Source organism: Hippocampus bargibanti, linkage group LG01 (genome assembly GCF_051943395.1).
Source record: "Hippocampus bargibanti isolate YZ-2025 linkage group LG01, ASM5194339v1, whole genome shotgun sequence".
Taxonomy (NCBI): Eukaryota; Metazoa; Chordata; class Actinopteri; order Syngnathiformes; family Syngnathidae; genus Hippocampus; species Hippocampus bargibanti.
The window spans coordinates 25,254,596-25,271,312 of NC_142734.1; the positions used below are offsets into that span (position 1 = coordinate 25,254,596).

Sequence of the window (16,717 nt, forward strand, 5' to 3'; positions counted from 1 at the left end):
CCGTTTCTTATATGGCGCTTGGATGCCCTCTTTTGGCGGCTTTTGTTAATGCAGTTCGGCGCAGGACGGATATATCGACAGTACGGTTATATCGACATTTTTTCTAACTCCCGAGAATATCGATATAACAAAACTTTACTGTATTATTATTATTATTATTATTATTATTATTATTATTATTAGCTAACTATTAACTAGCTAGCTTTCTACAAATACAAACGCTAGCGGACCATGTAAACAAACTCAAACTAAAATATCCAGAGTCACCCCTGATCATTTTGGGCGATTTTATTCTATTTGGGCGATTCTATTCTCATCCTTCTTGATCTATCTGCGGCTTTTGACACCATTTCTCACCCCATCCTGCTCAACCGACTCTCCACTCTAGGCGTGACACACACCCCACTTAGTTGGTTTGACTCCTACCTCACTGGCCGCTCACAGTTTATCCAAATTACCTCATTCACTTCACGGTCCTCCCCTGTGTCTTCTGGTGTGCCCCAAGGTTCTGTCCTGGGGCCCCTTCTCTTTATTATATACCTTCTTCCCCTTGGTGATATCTTCCGCAAATTTGGAATTCATTTTCACTGCTTCGCGGATGACACCCAGCTCTACCTCTCCAGTAAACCCGACGCCTCTCTTCCACCTGCATCCCTTACACTTTGCCTCTCAGAAATAAAATCCTGGTTTTCTCATAACTTTCTCAAACTAAACAGCGAAAAAACTGAACTTCTCCTTGTCGGTACAAAATCCACCCTTCACAAAGCTAACAGTTTCTCTCTCACCATTGACAATTCTACCGTGTCCCCCGCCCTTCAGGTTAAGAGCCTGGGTGTCATCCTTGATAGCACACTATCTTTTCACTCCCACATAAATAACATAACCCGGTCTGCATATTTTCACCTCCGCAATATCAATCGTCTCCGTCCCTCTCTCACCCCTCACACCACTGCTATCCTCGTCCACAGTCTCGTCACCTCCCGTATCGATTATTGTAATTCACTTCTTTTCGGGGTCAAACAAAAATGTCTCCATAAACTCCAACTAGTCCAAAATTCCTCAGCCCGGATCATCACACAAACCCCCTCATTTCACCACATCACCCCTGTCCTCCAACAGCTCCACTGGCTCCCTGTTAAACTCCGTATTGAATTCAAGATACTTCTGTTTACATTTAAAGCCATCCATAACCTTGCCCCCCCCTATCTGTCTGACCTTATTCAAATCTCCGTTCCTTCTCGGGCCCTCAGATCCTCTTCCTCCCTCCACCTCTACACGCCCTCTGCCCGTCTCACAACGATGGGGTGCAGAGCTTTCAGCCGCTCCGCTCCTAAACTCTGGAACTCACTTCCACCCAACATCCGCAACATTGACTCCCTTCCTACTTTCAAATCTCACCTGAAAACCCACCTGTTTAAACTTGCTTACATGGTCTAATTTATTATGCTGTTTTATCATTTATTGTTTTATGCATGATTTTACTGTTTGTGTGCTGTCTTTGTTGTTAAGTGTCCTTGAGTGTTCAGAAAGGCGCTTGTAAATTAAATGTATTATTATTATTATTTTAATCAAACGCGTCTAAACCGTGAACTTCCTAGATATAAGCAGCATATTGACTGTTTCACCAGAGAAGAAAATATTCTAGATTACTGTTACACAGCATTCAAAGAGGCATACCGATCTGTGGCGCATGCAGCATTGGGTCTTTCTGACCACTATTTAATCCACTTAATTCCCACATACAGACAGAAACTCAAATGTGTAAAACCGGCAGTCAAGACTGTTAAGAAATGGACTGATAAGGCAAAGTTAGCTCTACAAGAATGCTTTGATTGCACTGTCTTTGAAACTTAAACGGGCACATTGGATGAATACACAGACACTGTAACATCATACAATCATTTCTGTGAGGACCAACAAAGTCCTTCCGCTAATTCAACAACAACAAGCCATGGTACACTCCCAAACTCAGGAAGCTGAGGAAACATAAAGAGTCCGCATTTAGAAGCGGCGATCGAGCAGTTTACAAACTCGCCCGAAACAGACTGACAAAGGAAATTAGCATCGCAAAGAAAAGTTATGCGGAGAGGCTTAACAAACAGTTCTCCGCTAACGACTCTGCATTGGTGTGGAATGGCCTGAAAGCAACAACAAATTATCGTTTACCATCCCCCCAAGCAGTGTACAACAATGGTCTGGCTGATGAGCTAAATACATTATTTTGCCGATTTGAAAAGGACACCCCCATTTCCCTCGTATGGCCACCGTTACCTGAAACTACCGTATCTCCGCCCTCTGCCCTACAGACCACGAACTGGACGTGAGACGGCTCTTCAAGCAGCAGAAGATCAAGAAAGCTGCTGTACCTGACAGAGTCTCCCACTCCTGCCTGAAAGTCTGCGCTGACGAACTGGCTCCGGTCTTCACACGAATATTCAACAGATCCGTGTAGCAGTGTGACGTCCCATCCTGCTTCAAGCACTCTACTATTCCCAGTCCCAGTTCCAAATAAACCAGCACCCTCGGGATTGAACGACTATAGACCTGTTGCTCTGACGTCTGTGGTCATGAAGTCCTTTGAACGCCTCATGCTGAACCACCTAAGGAACATCACCGGACCTCTCTAGATCTTCTTCAGTTTGCCTACCGGGCAAACAGGTCTGTGGAGGATGCAGTCAGCATCGGACTGCACCACATCCTCGACCACCTCGACAACACAGGAACCTACGCAAGGATCCTGTTTGTGGACGACAAACAGAGAACTCCTCATCCCTAAACTTCTCCAGCTTGGTGTGTCCCCTACGATCTGCCAGTGGATCCTCAGCTTCCTGACAGGACAGACACAACAGGTCAGACTGGGAAAAATATCATCCTCAACACGAACCACGAGCACTGGAGCCCCGCAGGGATGCGTCCTCTCTCCATTGCTCTTCTCTCTCTACACGAACGACTGCACCTCAACGCACCCAGCTGTCAAATTCATAAAGTTCGCAGACGACACCACAGTCATCGGTCTCATCAAAGACGGCGACGAGTCTGCGTACCGACAACAAGTGGAGCAGCTGGAGCTCTGGTGCAGCCGTCACAAGCTGAAGCTGAACACGCTCAAGACAGTAGAGATGATCGTGGACTTCAGGAAACATCCATCACCACAGCTCCCCCTCACACTATCCAACTGCCTCGTGTCAACCTTTGAGACCTTCAAGTTCCTGGGAATCACAGTCTCCCAGGACATGAAGTGGAAGATCAACACCGACTATATCCTGAAAAAGGCCCAACAGAGAATGTACTTCCTGAGGCTGCTAAAGAAGCATGGCCTGCCACAGGAGGTGCTGCAACATTTCTATACGGCTGTCATCGCATCCATCCTGTGTTCTTCCATCATCGTTTGGTTCGGGGCTGCCACAAATATGGACAAAATTCGACTTCAATGGACAGCTAGGACGCCGGAAAAAAATCATTGGCACCGCCCTACCCACTCTCGAGGACTTGCACACTGCAAGAATCCAAACTAGGGTGCGGAAAATCCTACTGCACCCTCCACACCCTGCCCACCACCTTTTCCAGCTACTCCCCTCAGGCAGGCGCTACCGATCCATGCGCACCAAATCCAGCAGACATTTAAACAGCTTCTTCCCTCAAGCCATTAACTCTTTGAACAGTAGCCCAAATGGAACTGTATAGTGCCGCATTGCAATTTTTTGATGATGATCCTAGTGCAGCGTGTTCGACCGGAAACAAATTCCTTGTGTGTTCAACATACTTGGCAATAAAGTGATTCTGATTCTGGTTCTATCTATTTGAGTTACTTCCGGGTTAAGTTAACGCTGTACCGTGTGGCTGCCGCTGCTCACCCACAGAAAGACTTTACCCTGTGACTGTAAAGTGACCTTGAGAGTTTTGAAAGGCGCTTAGAAATTAAATGTATTATTATTATTATTATTATTATTATTATTATTATTTGTATTACTATTATTATTATTATTATTATATTTATGTTTATCTCATCTCATCTCATTTTCCGTACCGCTTATTCCTCATTAGGGTCGCGGGGGTTGCTGGAGCCTATCTCAGCTGTCTACGGGCACGAGGCGGGGGACACCCTGAATTGGTTGCCAGCCAATCGCAGGGCACACAAAGACGTACAACAGTCACTCTTACACTCACACCTAGGGACAATTTGGAGTGGTCAATCTGCCTGCCATGCATGTTTTTGGAGTGTGGGAGGAAACCGGAGGACCCGGAGAAAACCCACGCGGGTCCGGGGAGAACATGCAAGCTCCACACAGAGAGGCCGGACCGGGACGCGAACCGGCGACCTCTGCACTGTGAAGCCGGTGTGCTAACCACTCGACTACCGGGCCGCCCATTTATGTTTATATTTATTATTATTATTATTACTGTATTAGCGAGCTAGATACCTAACTATCTATTTGCTATCTATTAACTCGCTATTATCTGTCTAGCTGGCTCGCTAGGTATCAAGATAGCTATCATTTCGCTATCTAGCGGGCTAGGTAGCTATCCATTAGCGACTGTATCCTGTGACTGTAAAGTGAGCATGAGAGTTTTGAAAGGTGCTTATAAATGAAATGTATTATTATTATTATTATTATTATTACTATTATTATTATTACTGTATCTATTAGGTAGCTAGATAGTTTTCTATCTATTTCAGTTACTTCCGGGTTGAGTGAACTCTGGCGCGTGTGGCTGCCTGTGACTGTAAAGTGACCTTGAAAGTTTTGAAAGGCGCTTATAAATGAAATGTAGAATTATTATTATTATTTAAACTCAGGATATGAAGCCAAAGTGAACAAGAATCAATGAGCAAAAATGTCCATTTGGCAGCCAATCAAATAGCACGATGGCAAAATGGCAACGGAATCTCACCAGCAGAATGCCTCCGGCTTCGATGAGGACAGTCCAAGCTCCGGGGTTGAGAACAAAAGGTTCCACAAAGTTATTCTGGGGAACGTTGATGAAACTTGGTCCAGTGGTAGCAGCAAAGACAATTTGCTTCGACTGCTCTGAACCTGCAAGATCATTATCATCCTGGTCATGGTCTTTCAACAACCGTTATTCTTTCAGGACAACAACGTTGGCAAGTGAGTCGAGGACAATGGGGGTGAGGAGGAGCTGCGGGAGACACCTGGTGTAGGGGAGGCAAAGCCAAGCCACCAAAACCAGACTCCTTCTCTCATTTTCAAAGCAAAAAAACCCAGGAGGCTTCACCAAAACGACGCTGAGTCGGCTTGTTTGGCTCAGGCGGCGCCTCCAACGCAAACCCAAGACCCAGAAAAGGACTTTGGTGTCTTTCCGGGACCAAGAAAGGCCAATGGGACTACGCCGCTTGGCTGGAGTTTTATCTATTTAATAACATAACCCGGTCTGCATATTTTCACCTCCGCAATATCAATCGTCTCCGTCCCTCTCTCACCCCTCACACCACTGCTATCCTCGTCCACAGTCTCGTCACCTCCCGTATCGATTATTGTAATTCACTTCTTTTCGGGGTCAAACAAAAATGTCTCCATAAACTCCAACTAGTCCAAAATTCCTCAGCCCGGATCATCACACAAACCCCCTCATTTCACCACATCACCCCTGTCCTCCAACAGCTCCACTGGCTCCCTGTTAAACTCCGTATTGAATTCAAGATACTTCTGTTTACATTTAAAGCCATCCATAACCTTGCCCCCCCCTATCTGTCTGACCTTATTCAAATCTCCGTTCCTTCTCGGGCCCTCAGATCCTCTTCCTCCCTCCACCTCTACACGCCCTCTGCCCGTCTCACAACGATGGGGTGCAGAGCTTTCAGCCGCTCCGCTCCTAAACTCTGGAACTCACTTCCACCCAACATCCGCAACATTGACTCCCTTCCTACTTTCAAATCTCACCTGAAAACCCACCTGTTTAAACTTGCTTACATGGTCTAATTTATTATGCTGTTTTATCATTTATTGTTTTATGCATGATTTTACTGTTTGTGTGCTGTCTTTGTTGTTAAGTGTCCTTGAGTGTTCAGAAAGGCGCTTGTAAATTAAATGTATTATTATTATTATTTTAATCAAACGCGTCTAAACCGTGAACTTCCTAGATATAAGCAGCATATTGACTGTTTCACCAGAGAAGAAAATATTCTAGATTACTGTTACACAGCATTCAAAGAGGCATACCGATCTGTGGCGCATGCAGCATTGGGTCTTTCTGACCACTATTTAATCCACTTAATTCCCACATACAGACAGAAACTCAAATGTGTAAAACCGGCAGTCAAGACTGTTAAGAAATGGACTGATAAGGCAAAGTTAGCTCTACAAGAATGCTTTGATTGCACTGTCTTTGAAACTTAAACGGGCACATTGGATGAATACACAGACACTGTAACATCATACAATCATTTCTGTGAGGACCAACAAAGTCCTTCCGCTAATTCAACAACAACAAGCCATGGTACACTCCCAAACTCAGGAAGCTGAGGAAACATAAAGAGTCCGCATTTAGAAGCGGCGATCGAGCAGTTTACAAACTCGCCCGAAACAGACTGACAAAGGAAATTAGCATCGCAAAGAAAAGTTATGCGGAGAGGCTTAACAAACAGTTCTCCGCTAACGACTCTGCATTGGTGTGGAATGGCCTGAAAGCAACAACAAATTATCGTTTACCATCCCCCCAAGCAGTGTACAACAATGGTCTGGCTGATGAGCTAAATACATTATTTTGCCGATTTGAAAAGGACACCCCCATTTCCCTCGTATGGCCACCGTTACCTGAAACTACCGTATCTCCGCCCTCTGCCCTACAGACCACGAACTGGACGTGAGACGGCTCTTCAAGCAGCAGAAGATCAAGAAAGCTGCTGTACCTGACAGAGTCTCCCACTCCTGCCTGAAAGTCTGCGCTGACGAACTGGCTCCGGTCTTCACACGAATATTCAACAGATCCGTGTAGCAGTGTGACGTCCCATCCTGCTTCAAGCACTCTACTATTCCCAGTCCCAGTTCCAAATAAACCAGCACCCTCGGGATTGAACGACTATAGACCTGTTGCTCTGACGTCTGTGGTCATGAAGTCCTTTGAACGCCTCATGCTGAACCACCTAAGGAACATCACCGGACCTCTCTAGATCTTCTTCAGTTTGCCTACCGGGCAAACAGGTCTGTGGAGGATGCAGTCAGCATCGGACTGCACCACATCCTCGACCACCTCGACAACACAGGAACCTACGCAAGGATCCTGTTTGTGGACGACAAACAGAGAACTCCTCATCCCTAAACTTCTCCAGCTTGGTGTGTCCCCTACGATCTGCCAGTGGATCCTCAGCTTCCTGACAGGACAGACACAACAGGTCAGACTGGGAAAAATATCATCCTCAACACGAACCACGAGCACTGGAGCCCCGCAGGGATGCGTCCTCTCTCCATTGCTCTTCTCTCTCTACACGAACGACTGCACCTCAACGCACCCAGCTGTCAAATTCATAAAGTTCGCAGACGACACCACAGTCATCGGTCTCATCAAAGACGGCGACGAGTCTGCGTACCGACAACAAGTGGAGCAGCTGGAGCTCTGGTGCAGCCGTCACAAGCTGAAGCTGAACACGCTCAAGACAGTAGAGATGATCGTGGACTTCAGGAAACATCCATCACCACAGCTCCCCCTCACACTATCCAACTGCCTCGTGTCAACCTTTGAGACCTTCAAGTTCCTGGGAATCACAGTCTCCCAGGACATGAAGTGGAAGATCAACACCGACTATATCCTGAAAAAGGCCCAACAGAGAATGTACTTCCTGAGGCTGCTAAAGAAGCATGGCCTGCCACAGGAGGTGCTGCAACATTTCTATACGGCTGTCATCGCATCCATCCTGTGTTCTTCCATCATCGTTTGGTTCGGGGCTGCCACAAATATGGACAAAATTCGACTTCAATGGACAGCTAGGACGCCGGAAAAAAATCATTGGCACCGCCCTACCCACTCTCGAGGACTTGCACACTGCAAGAATCCAAACTAGGGTGCGGAAAATCCTACTGCACCCTCCACACCCTGCCCACCACCTTTTCCAGCTACTCCCCTCAGGCAGGCGCTACCGATCCATGCGCACCAAATCCAGCAGACATTTAAACAGCTTCTTCCCTCAAGCCATTAACTCTTTGAACAGTAGCCCAAATGGAACTGTATAGTGCCGCATTGCAATTTTTTGATGATGATCCTAGTGCAGCGTGTTCGACCGGAAACAAATTCCTTGTGTGTTCAACATACTTGGCAATAAAGTGATTCTGATTCTGGTTCTATCTATTTGAGTTACTTCCGGGTTAAGTTAACGCTGTACCGTGTGGCTGCCGCTGCTCACCCACAGAAAGACTTTACCCTGTGACTGTAAAGTGACCTTGAGAGTTTTGAAAGGCGCTTAGAAATTAAATGTATTATTATTATTATTATTATTATTATTATTATTTGTATTACTATTATTATTATTATTATTATATTTATGTTTATCTCATCTCATCTCATTTTCCGTACCGCTTATTCCTCATTAGGGTCGCGGGGGTTGCTGGAGCCTATCTCAGCTGTCTACGGGCACGAGGCGGGGGACACCCTGAATTGGTTGCCAGCCAATCGCAGGGCACACAAAGACGTACAACAGTCACTCTCACACTCACACCTAGGGACAATTTGGAGTGGTCAATCTGCCTGCCATGCATGTTTTTGGAGTGTGGGAGGAAACCGGAGGACCCGGAGAAAACCCACGCGGGTCCGGGGAGAACATGCAAGCTCCACACAGAGAGGCCGGACCGGGACGCGAACCGGCGACCTCTGCACTGTGAAGCCGGTGTGCTAACCACTCGACTACCGGGCCGCCCATTTATGTTTATATTTATTATTATTATTATTACTGTATTAGCGAGCTAGATACCTAACTATCTATTTGCTATCTATTAACTCGCTATTATCTGTCTAGCTGGCTCGCTAGGTATCAAGATAGCTATCATTTCGCTATCTAGCGGGCTAGGTAGCTATCCATTAGCGACTGTATCCTGTGACTGTAAAGTGAGCATGAGAGTTTTGAAAGGTGCTTATAAATGAAATGTATTATTATTATTATTATTATTATTACTATTATTATTATTACTGTATCTATTAGGTAGCTAGATAGTTTTCTATCTATTTCAGTTACTTCCGGGTTGAGTGAACTCTGGCGCGTGTGGCTGCCTGTGACTGTAAAGTGACCTTGAAAGTTTTGAAAGGCGCTTATAAATGAAATGTAGAATTATTATTATTATTTAAACTCAGGATATGAAGCCAAAGTGAACAAGAATCAATGAGCAAAAATGTCCATTTGGCAGCCAATCAAATAGCACGATGGCAAAATGGCAACGGAATCTCACCAGCAGAATGCCTCCGGCTTCGATGAGGACAGTCCAAGCTCCGGGGTTGAGAACAAAAGGTTCCACAAAGTTATTCTGGGGAACGTTGATGAAACTTGGTCCAGTGGTAGCAGCAAAGACAATTTGCTTCGACTGCTCTGAACCTGCAAGATCATTATCATCCTGGTCATGGTCTTTCAGCAACCGTTATTCTTTCAGGACAACAAAAATGTTTGGGGTAAGAACGTTGGCAAGTGAGTCGAGGACAATGTGGGTGAGGAGGAGCTGCGGGAGACACCTGGTGTAGGGGAGGCAAAGCCAAGCCACCAAAACCAGACTCCTTCTCTCATTTTCAAAGCAAAAAAACCCAGGAGGCTTCACCAAAACGACGCTGAGTCGGCTTGTTTGGCTCAGGCGGCGCCTCCAACGCAAACCCAAGACCCAGAAAAGGACTTTGGTGTCTTTCCGGGACCAAGAAAGGCCAATGGGACTACGCCGCTTGGCTGGAGTTTTATCTATTTGTTATCTATTAGCTAGCTACATGGCTGGCTATCTATTTGCTATCTATTAGCTAGTTACCTGGCTGGCTATCTATTTGCTATCTATTAGCTAGCTACCGAGCTGGCTATCTTTTTGCTATCAATTTGCCATCTATTAGCACATGTAGCTATGTAGCTGGCTATTTATTAGCTATATGGCTATCTAGCTAGTTAGCTAACTGTCTAGCTGGCTATCTAGTGTTCTTGAGAGCTTAGAAAGGCGCTTAAAATGAAATGTAGAATTATTATTATGTATTATTATTAATAATGAAACATATTATTATTATTATTATTATTATTATTATTATTATTATTATTAATACAGAGGGTTGTGTCAGGAAGGGCATCCGACGTAAAAGCTTGGCCAAAACAAACATGCGGATCAAACCTCTAAAGATGGAGGCCACTGATTTGCTGTAGCGACCCCTTGAAGGGAAAAGCCGAAAGGAAAAGAAGTAGATTAATTACATTTTGTCTTTGTAGATCTGGAGAAAGCGTATGACAGGGTGCCCAGAGAAGAGCTGTGGCATTGCATGAGGAAGTCTGGAGTGACAGAAAAGTATGTCAGAGCGGTGCAAGACATGTATCATGACTGTAAGAAAGTTGTGAGGTGTGCTGTCGGTGTGACTGAGGAATTCAAGGTGGAGGTGGGACTCCACTAGAGGTCAGCTCTGATCTTCTTATTTGCTATGGAGATGGACAGGCTGACAGATGATATTAGACAAGAATCTCCTTGGACCATGATGTTTGCAGATGACATTGTGATCTGTAGCGAGTCCAGGGAACAGGTGGCGGAGAAACTAGAGATGTGGAGATATGCCCTGGAAAGGAGAGGAATGAAGATCAGTTGCAGCAAGACGGAATATGTGTGTGTATGAGAGGGATCCAAGTGCAAGAGTGATGCTACAGGGAGAAGAGATAAAGAAGGTGGAGGATTTTAAGTACTTGGGGTCAACTGTCCAGAGTAATGGAGAGTTTGGAAAAGAGGTGAAGAAGCGTGTCCAGACAGGCTGGAGCGGCTGGAGTAAAATATCAGGTGTGATGTGTGATAGAAGCGTTTCAGCTAGGATGAAAGGAAAAGTGTATAAAACAGTGGTGAGTCCGGAGGTTTATGAATGTGGTCAAAGAGGACATGAAGGTAGCTGGTGTGAGAGAAGAGGATGCACAAAACCGGGATAGATGGAGGACATTGATTCGCTGTGGCGACCCCTTAAGGGAAAAACCGAAAGGAAAAGAAGATTATTATTATTTTTTTTATTATTATTTACTATCTGTCTATCTGGCTAGCTATGTAGCTGGATATTTATTGGCTATATGGCTATCTAGCTAGTTAGCTAACTGTCTAGTTGGCTATTTATTAGCTATCTAGCTTTCTATCGATTTGAGTTACTTTCGGGTTGAGTAAATGCTGGCGCATGTGGCTGCCGCTTCTTACCCGCAGAAAAAATGATCCTGTGACTGGAAAGTGACCTTGAGAGTTTTGAAAGGCGCTTAAAAACTAAATGTATTATTATTATTATTATTATTATTATTATAGTCGTACAGGAGTGGTCCATCCACAAAAAGCTTCAGTCATCTGGACTTCTTTACAGAAGATGTCGGACGTTTGGCTCCTCGTCCGAAGAGCTCCTTCAGCGAACTCAGGAGCCAAACGTCCAACACCTTCAAAGAAGTCCAGATGACGGCTGAAGAAACCTTTTCTTCGATGGACCACGTCTGTATGACTGAGAACCGACAGACGTCAGTGTGCTCGGCTTCCGCTGGGCTCGTCCGAGAGATCCTGAGGGACCTGGTGGACAGAAGAAGGTGAGAAGGAAAGCGAAGTCAGCCAGAATCAGCACTCACAGTTGCCGCAGAAGTTTTTCCCATCATCCTCCAGCACTGACAGCCGACCCCGGACTTCCACGCCGACTAAGTTGGTGTAGCGCAGAACCATGCGGTACAGGTCTGGAGAGCTCACCCACACTGGCACCAGCACTTTGGACTGAACCACAAGACAGTGAAGACAAAAACACAAGTCATGAATTTTCAAACACAAACCTTGTTGCAAACATACTGCATCACAACTTTTCATCCGAGTTATCCGGGCCAGCTTGGTGTCATTTCTCAGCTTCCAAGTGAATATTATCTAGCAGTCATGTTCTTCACTCCAGAACAAAGTTAGCAAGTAAAATACAGTGATACCTCAGCTTACCAACTTAATTGGTTCCCAGAACGTGTGTGTAAGGCCAAAAGTTCGTCTTTCAAACATTGATTTCCCTAAGAAACCATTAAAATGAGTATAATCTGTTCCCAGGTCCGGATAAAACATCATTTTCTACTAAAGTCTTAAAACTACAAAAAAATAAACCTTATTTTATGTGTTATAAATGTGCTATTGGATTGTAATGAAAGAAATAAACTGTACTGTATAATCAAGTGGTTTTATTGACCTTTGTGATGGTCGTTGATGTCGTTGCCTCTTGATGATATCCGAGTGACGTTGCCATGCTTTCTGGCCGATTATACCCTCACTCACACTGTCCCCTGCTAGCTGCTTTTCGTTCATCCAAATCAACAGAGGTTTTTCAACATCTTATATTGCATGAGACCGTTGTTTATACAACACAGAAACACCCTGAGCCACACGTAGCAATGGTCGATTTAGCATACTGGTACTGGGACGCTAAGTTAAACAAATTGTGTTTTTCGATGATGTCCTTCTTATGGCCGACCGTCATGTTTTGTGTCTTTATTGGCTTAACATTAGCCTGTGGTGGGGTCTTTTGCGCTCCCATAATAGCACAAGTACTACACTCGATAACAAACCACATCTGCACTCGAAGAGAGGAGGTGATGAAAACTAGTCCGCCAGACACCGTGCACTCCGTGTGGTTTGGTTCGTCCGCCGAAAACTAGTTCGTCAGCCAAGAGTACATTCTCGCGAATTTAATGTTTGTGAGGCGAAAAGTTGGTGAGCTAAAGCGTTCCTATTTTAGATTCGCAGGACCCCGAACCGGGTCAGCGCTTAATAAAGTCCTAGCTGGCTCCTCCGCTCAAAGTGTTCAGGGAGCACCCATGTGAGCACGGCGTTCCGGAAGGACTCGCCTTGGTCTGCTGACTGCCTTGACATTTTAATGTCTTTACAGAGCAATCGCGGGCTGCCGCTACTTTTAGTTAATCTCCTCCAAGAACCGCAACTTGGTCAAATCGCTGCTACGTTTTGATGGGACTTTCTCCTCTCGTTGTTCTGTGAGCAATTGTTGATCGATCGAGTATGATTCAACTGTTGGGATTTGGATTTATTCTGTCTTGTCACACCGGAGTAAAAGGTTGACTTTGTTCAAACAGTGCCATTTCATTGGCATCGACGGATCACAGAACACGTGGTTCTGCTCAGGGATGCAGGGAATGAGTCAGATAAGAGGGAAGTGCCCTCTGGCACGAGTCGGGGAGTTTAGTCAAGGAGTTTGTAGAACATGCAGCAAGTCCTGGATGTGTGTGCTAATTGCTACTTTTATTGATTTAAAAGCCTGGCCACCTCTGGATGAAATTGGATGAAAAGCTTTCTTCAGCCGTCATCTGTACTTACCTCCATAAAAAGTACAGATGATGGCTGAAAAAACCCGATAGAGAATTGACAGAACAGAAGTTAGCATATTGAAAGGACAACCAACACCATTTTTTTGTTTCGTAACTGACATCAGAAAAACGTTTTATACCATCTGTAATACCCAAAACACGCAGGCTGATATTTTTAGTCAAATGCAAAACACCAATAAAAATGACTTAAAGTGTGCTAAAACTGCAAAAAAATTGAGCTGCGAATTTTCAGAAAGTCCCGCCAGTTCGTGACGTCACGCCAAGACTCCTTGCCTTGCTCGAGAATCAGAACAATGGCTTCAGATTCGAAGAAGATGCTTTCTTGTTACTCATCCAGTTATGAATATGATTCTAATAGTTCTGAAGAGGAAAGCATAAATGTTTGCAATTGATTAAAGAAGTTCTTCCGGGTCATTTTGTGGCATCAGGACTGATGTGTAGCATCCCAGAAAATGCAGAAGATGGCGCCCAAGCTCCGTTGGAAATGGGCCAATTTGTCAGCTGGGAATTTGTGTCAGCGAATATGAAATAGTTGGTGCAACACACAACGATTCACCAACGCGTTATTTGTGTTTTCCTTGAGACCAAACAAAGTACCGCAAAATGCATTGTGTCCTTTGTCGGTCAGGGGCGTTCCTTCCGTGACGTGACGTCGTGACGACTTCCTCAATATTCAGCGCGAGTCTTAAAACGTAAAATATAGCTATATGCGGTGGAATATTTGTAAAATACGCTCAGTAGAAGTAATTTGAAGTGATTTTATAAATTATGGACACAACTTATCCGGAGGTGTCGGTTGACCTTGAAAAGTTTCAAAGTTAGTTAGCCGCCGAACACAAAGCCCACAATGGAAGCACAGCGAAAATCTGGGGTCAATCTGAGGTGAGCAGAAAAAGCCTAAACTGTCATCTTCATGTAGGAGATCTGGCCTTGGACTAATTTAGTACTTGTTACTCCTTCACAGGACATAATTTGGGACTTGGTCAAACTCATTCACAGGACAATTTAGGATTTGGTAAAACTCCTTCACAGGACATAATTAAGGACTTGGTCAAACTCCTTCACAGGATAATTTAGGATTTGGTAAAACTCCTTCACAGGACATAATTAAGGACTTGGTCAAACTCCTTCTCAGGACATAATTAAGGACTTGGTCAAACTCCTTCACAGGACATAATTTAGGACTTGGTCAAACTCCTTCACAGGACATAATGTGGGACTTGTTAAAACTCCTTCACAGGACATAATGTAGGACTTGGTAAAGGTCCTTCGCAGGACATAATTTGGGACTTGGTCAAACTCCTTCACAGGACATAATTTAGGACTTGGTCAAACTCCTTCACAGGACATAATTTAGGACTTGGTAAAATTCCTCCACAGGACATAATTTAGGACTTGGTAAAACGCCTTCACAGGAAGAGATTATTAGCCAAGTTACAAATCTCTCAGTTCATAGAAAGGCAACCCATTAAAATATCTATGTTCTGTTGGTTTATGGAAGTTGGTGCTTGGGACGTCCAGAGGCGGGGTATTCAAATCAAGGAGACTATGTTTGACTAATGGTTCACTTCAATTTGCATATAGTCTCAATAAATAGCTTGGCATCGGGCTGTAGAGGTTCGGTGTCTGTCATGAATGGCTACGTGTGTCCCTTGTCGGCCGTAAAAGACAATATTTCTGTCTTCCAGCCTTTGTTCACAGTGTCCAACCGAACATCTCTGACAAAACCTTTTCCTGGATGGACCACTTCTGTCCAAGTGCGAGCCTACACAGACGTATGGATGAAATTGCAAAGCTTGCGGGACAAAATGGATGCCAGATCCATTCCCTGTGAATGAGAAGGAGCCATGTTATTCAGAAATGTTCCTGCACTCTTTCAGAGATGTTCCTGCGCCATCCTTGCATTTGTTTCTGGGCCTTAAAGGACAACTGACGTCTTCGGACAAGTTGTGTCCATAATTTGTAAAATGGCTTCAAATGACTTCTACTGGGCGTATTTTAATAAGATTCCACCCCATATAGCTATATTTTACGTTTTAAGACTTGCGCTGAACATTCAGGAAGTCTTGTTTTTGAGTTGGTGACGAGTCCGTACGTGACGTCAGAAAAGGACCGCCTCCTCACCGTAAAAAAGACGCATTGTAGCGTCTTTCCATCACGTCAATGTATTTTGCTGTACTGTTTTTTTAAAGCCATGTCTTACACCCAAAATCCGCCAGCAGAGGGAGGCAAACTCCATGGAAAGAATGTATCAGCCTGTGGAAACGAGCTGATTCATTCCTCACCGGAGCTGGTCGCCATTTTTCTGCCTCTTCTTGTCTTGTGAGACATCCCCCCCCCCGCCCGTTTGCCTCAAATGGCCCAAATAAATTCTTTAATCGATTGCAAACATGTATGCTTTGCTCATCAGGACTATTTGAATCATATTCATAACTGGATGTGTAACAAGAAAGCATATTCTCAGAATCTGAAGCCATTGTTTTGATTCACAAGCAATGCAAGACGTCTTGCGTGACGTCACGAAAGGGGGGCGGGACTTTCTGAAAATGCCCAATTCGCAGCTCAATTTTTTGCAGATTTTGGACACTTTAAGTCATTTTTATTTGTGTTTTGCATTAGACTAAAAATATCATACTGCATGTTTTGGGTATTTTAGATGTTATAAAACGTTTTTCTGGTGTCAGTTAAATAACAAAAAAGTGACGTCGGTTGTCCTTTAAGGGAAGTCCATGACATTGATTCCAACTGGGAAATGTTCCATTTTAGTTCAGATCTCTGCTAAGAAAGGTCCCTGCTCTAAGGTTGGGGGAGCAGAGGACTATTCCCAAAGCTACACTGATTACTTCTGTATTGTATTCTGTATTGGGTTAGGAGTCCAAGATGGCGCCCGAGTAGGGAGGCGTCAGCAAGTGCTCTGATGAGCCTTGCTCTTTTTGTTGTTTTTGTCTTGTTTTTGTGTTTTCTTTTGTCACTTTGTGTTGTTGTGCATCGTGTGGAACGGATACGGATTGTTTTTCAGCATTTTTGTCCACGACATTCATCAAGGAGGAGACTGTGCTGAGCGGCTGCGCCTTTTTGACAGCATGAATATGCCAGTACTGTTTTTGAATGGGAGGAATGTCGGTGCCATTCGACTGCCATCGCTGGACACCAAAGGGGCCATTGTGCTTTTTTGCGCCTGTAATGGGCAGCATCTTCACAGCCCCGCTTTGTTCAGCGGAAGGT

At 44.7% G+C, this 16,717-nt stretch overlaps 1 protein-coding gene across 1 annotated transcript in view; it reads right to left on the reverse strand.

Moving 5' to 3' along the window:
- lama5 (laminin, alpha 5) overlaps positions 1-16,717 on the reverse strand; it is a 223,022-nt gene that overhangs the window by 126,751 nt on the left and 79,554 nt on the right. The window contains exons 23-25 of the mRNA XM_089015936.1: positions 11,756-11,894; positions 9,393-9,535; positions 4,894-5,055 (exon numbers count right to left, since the gene is read on the reverse strand). Of these exons, the coding sequence (XP_088872062.1) occupies positions 4,894-5,055; positions 9,393-9,535; positions 11,756-11,894 (444 nt within the window). The remainder of the gene's footprint in view (positions 1-4,893; positions 5,056-9,392; positions 9,536-11,755; positions 11,895-16,717) is intronic.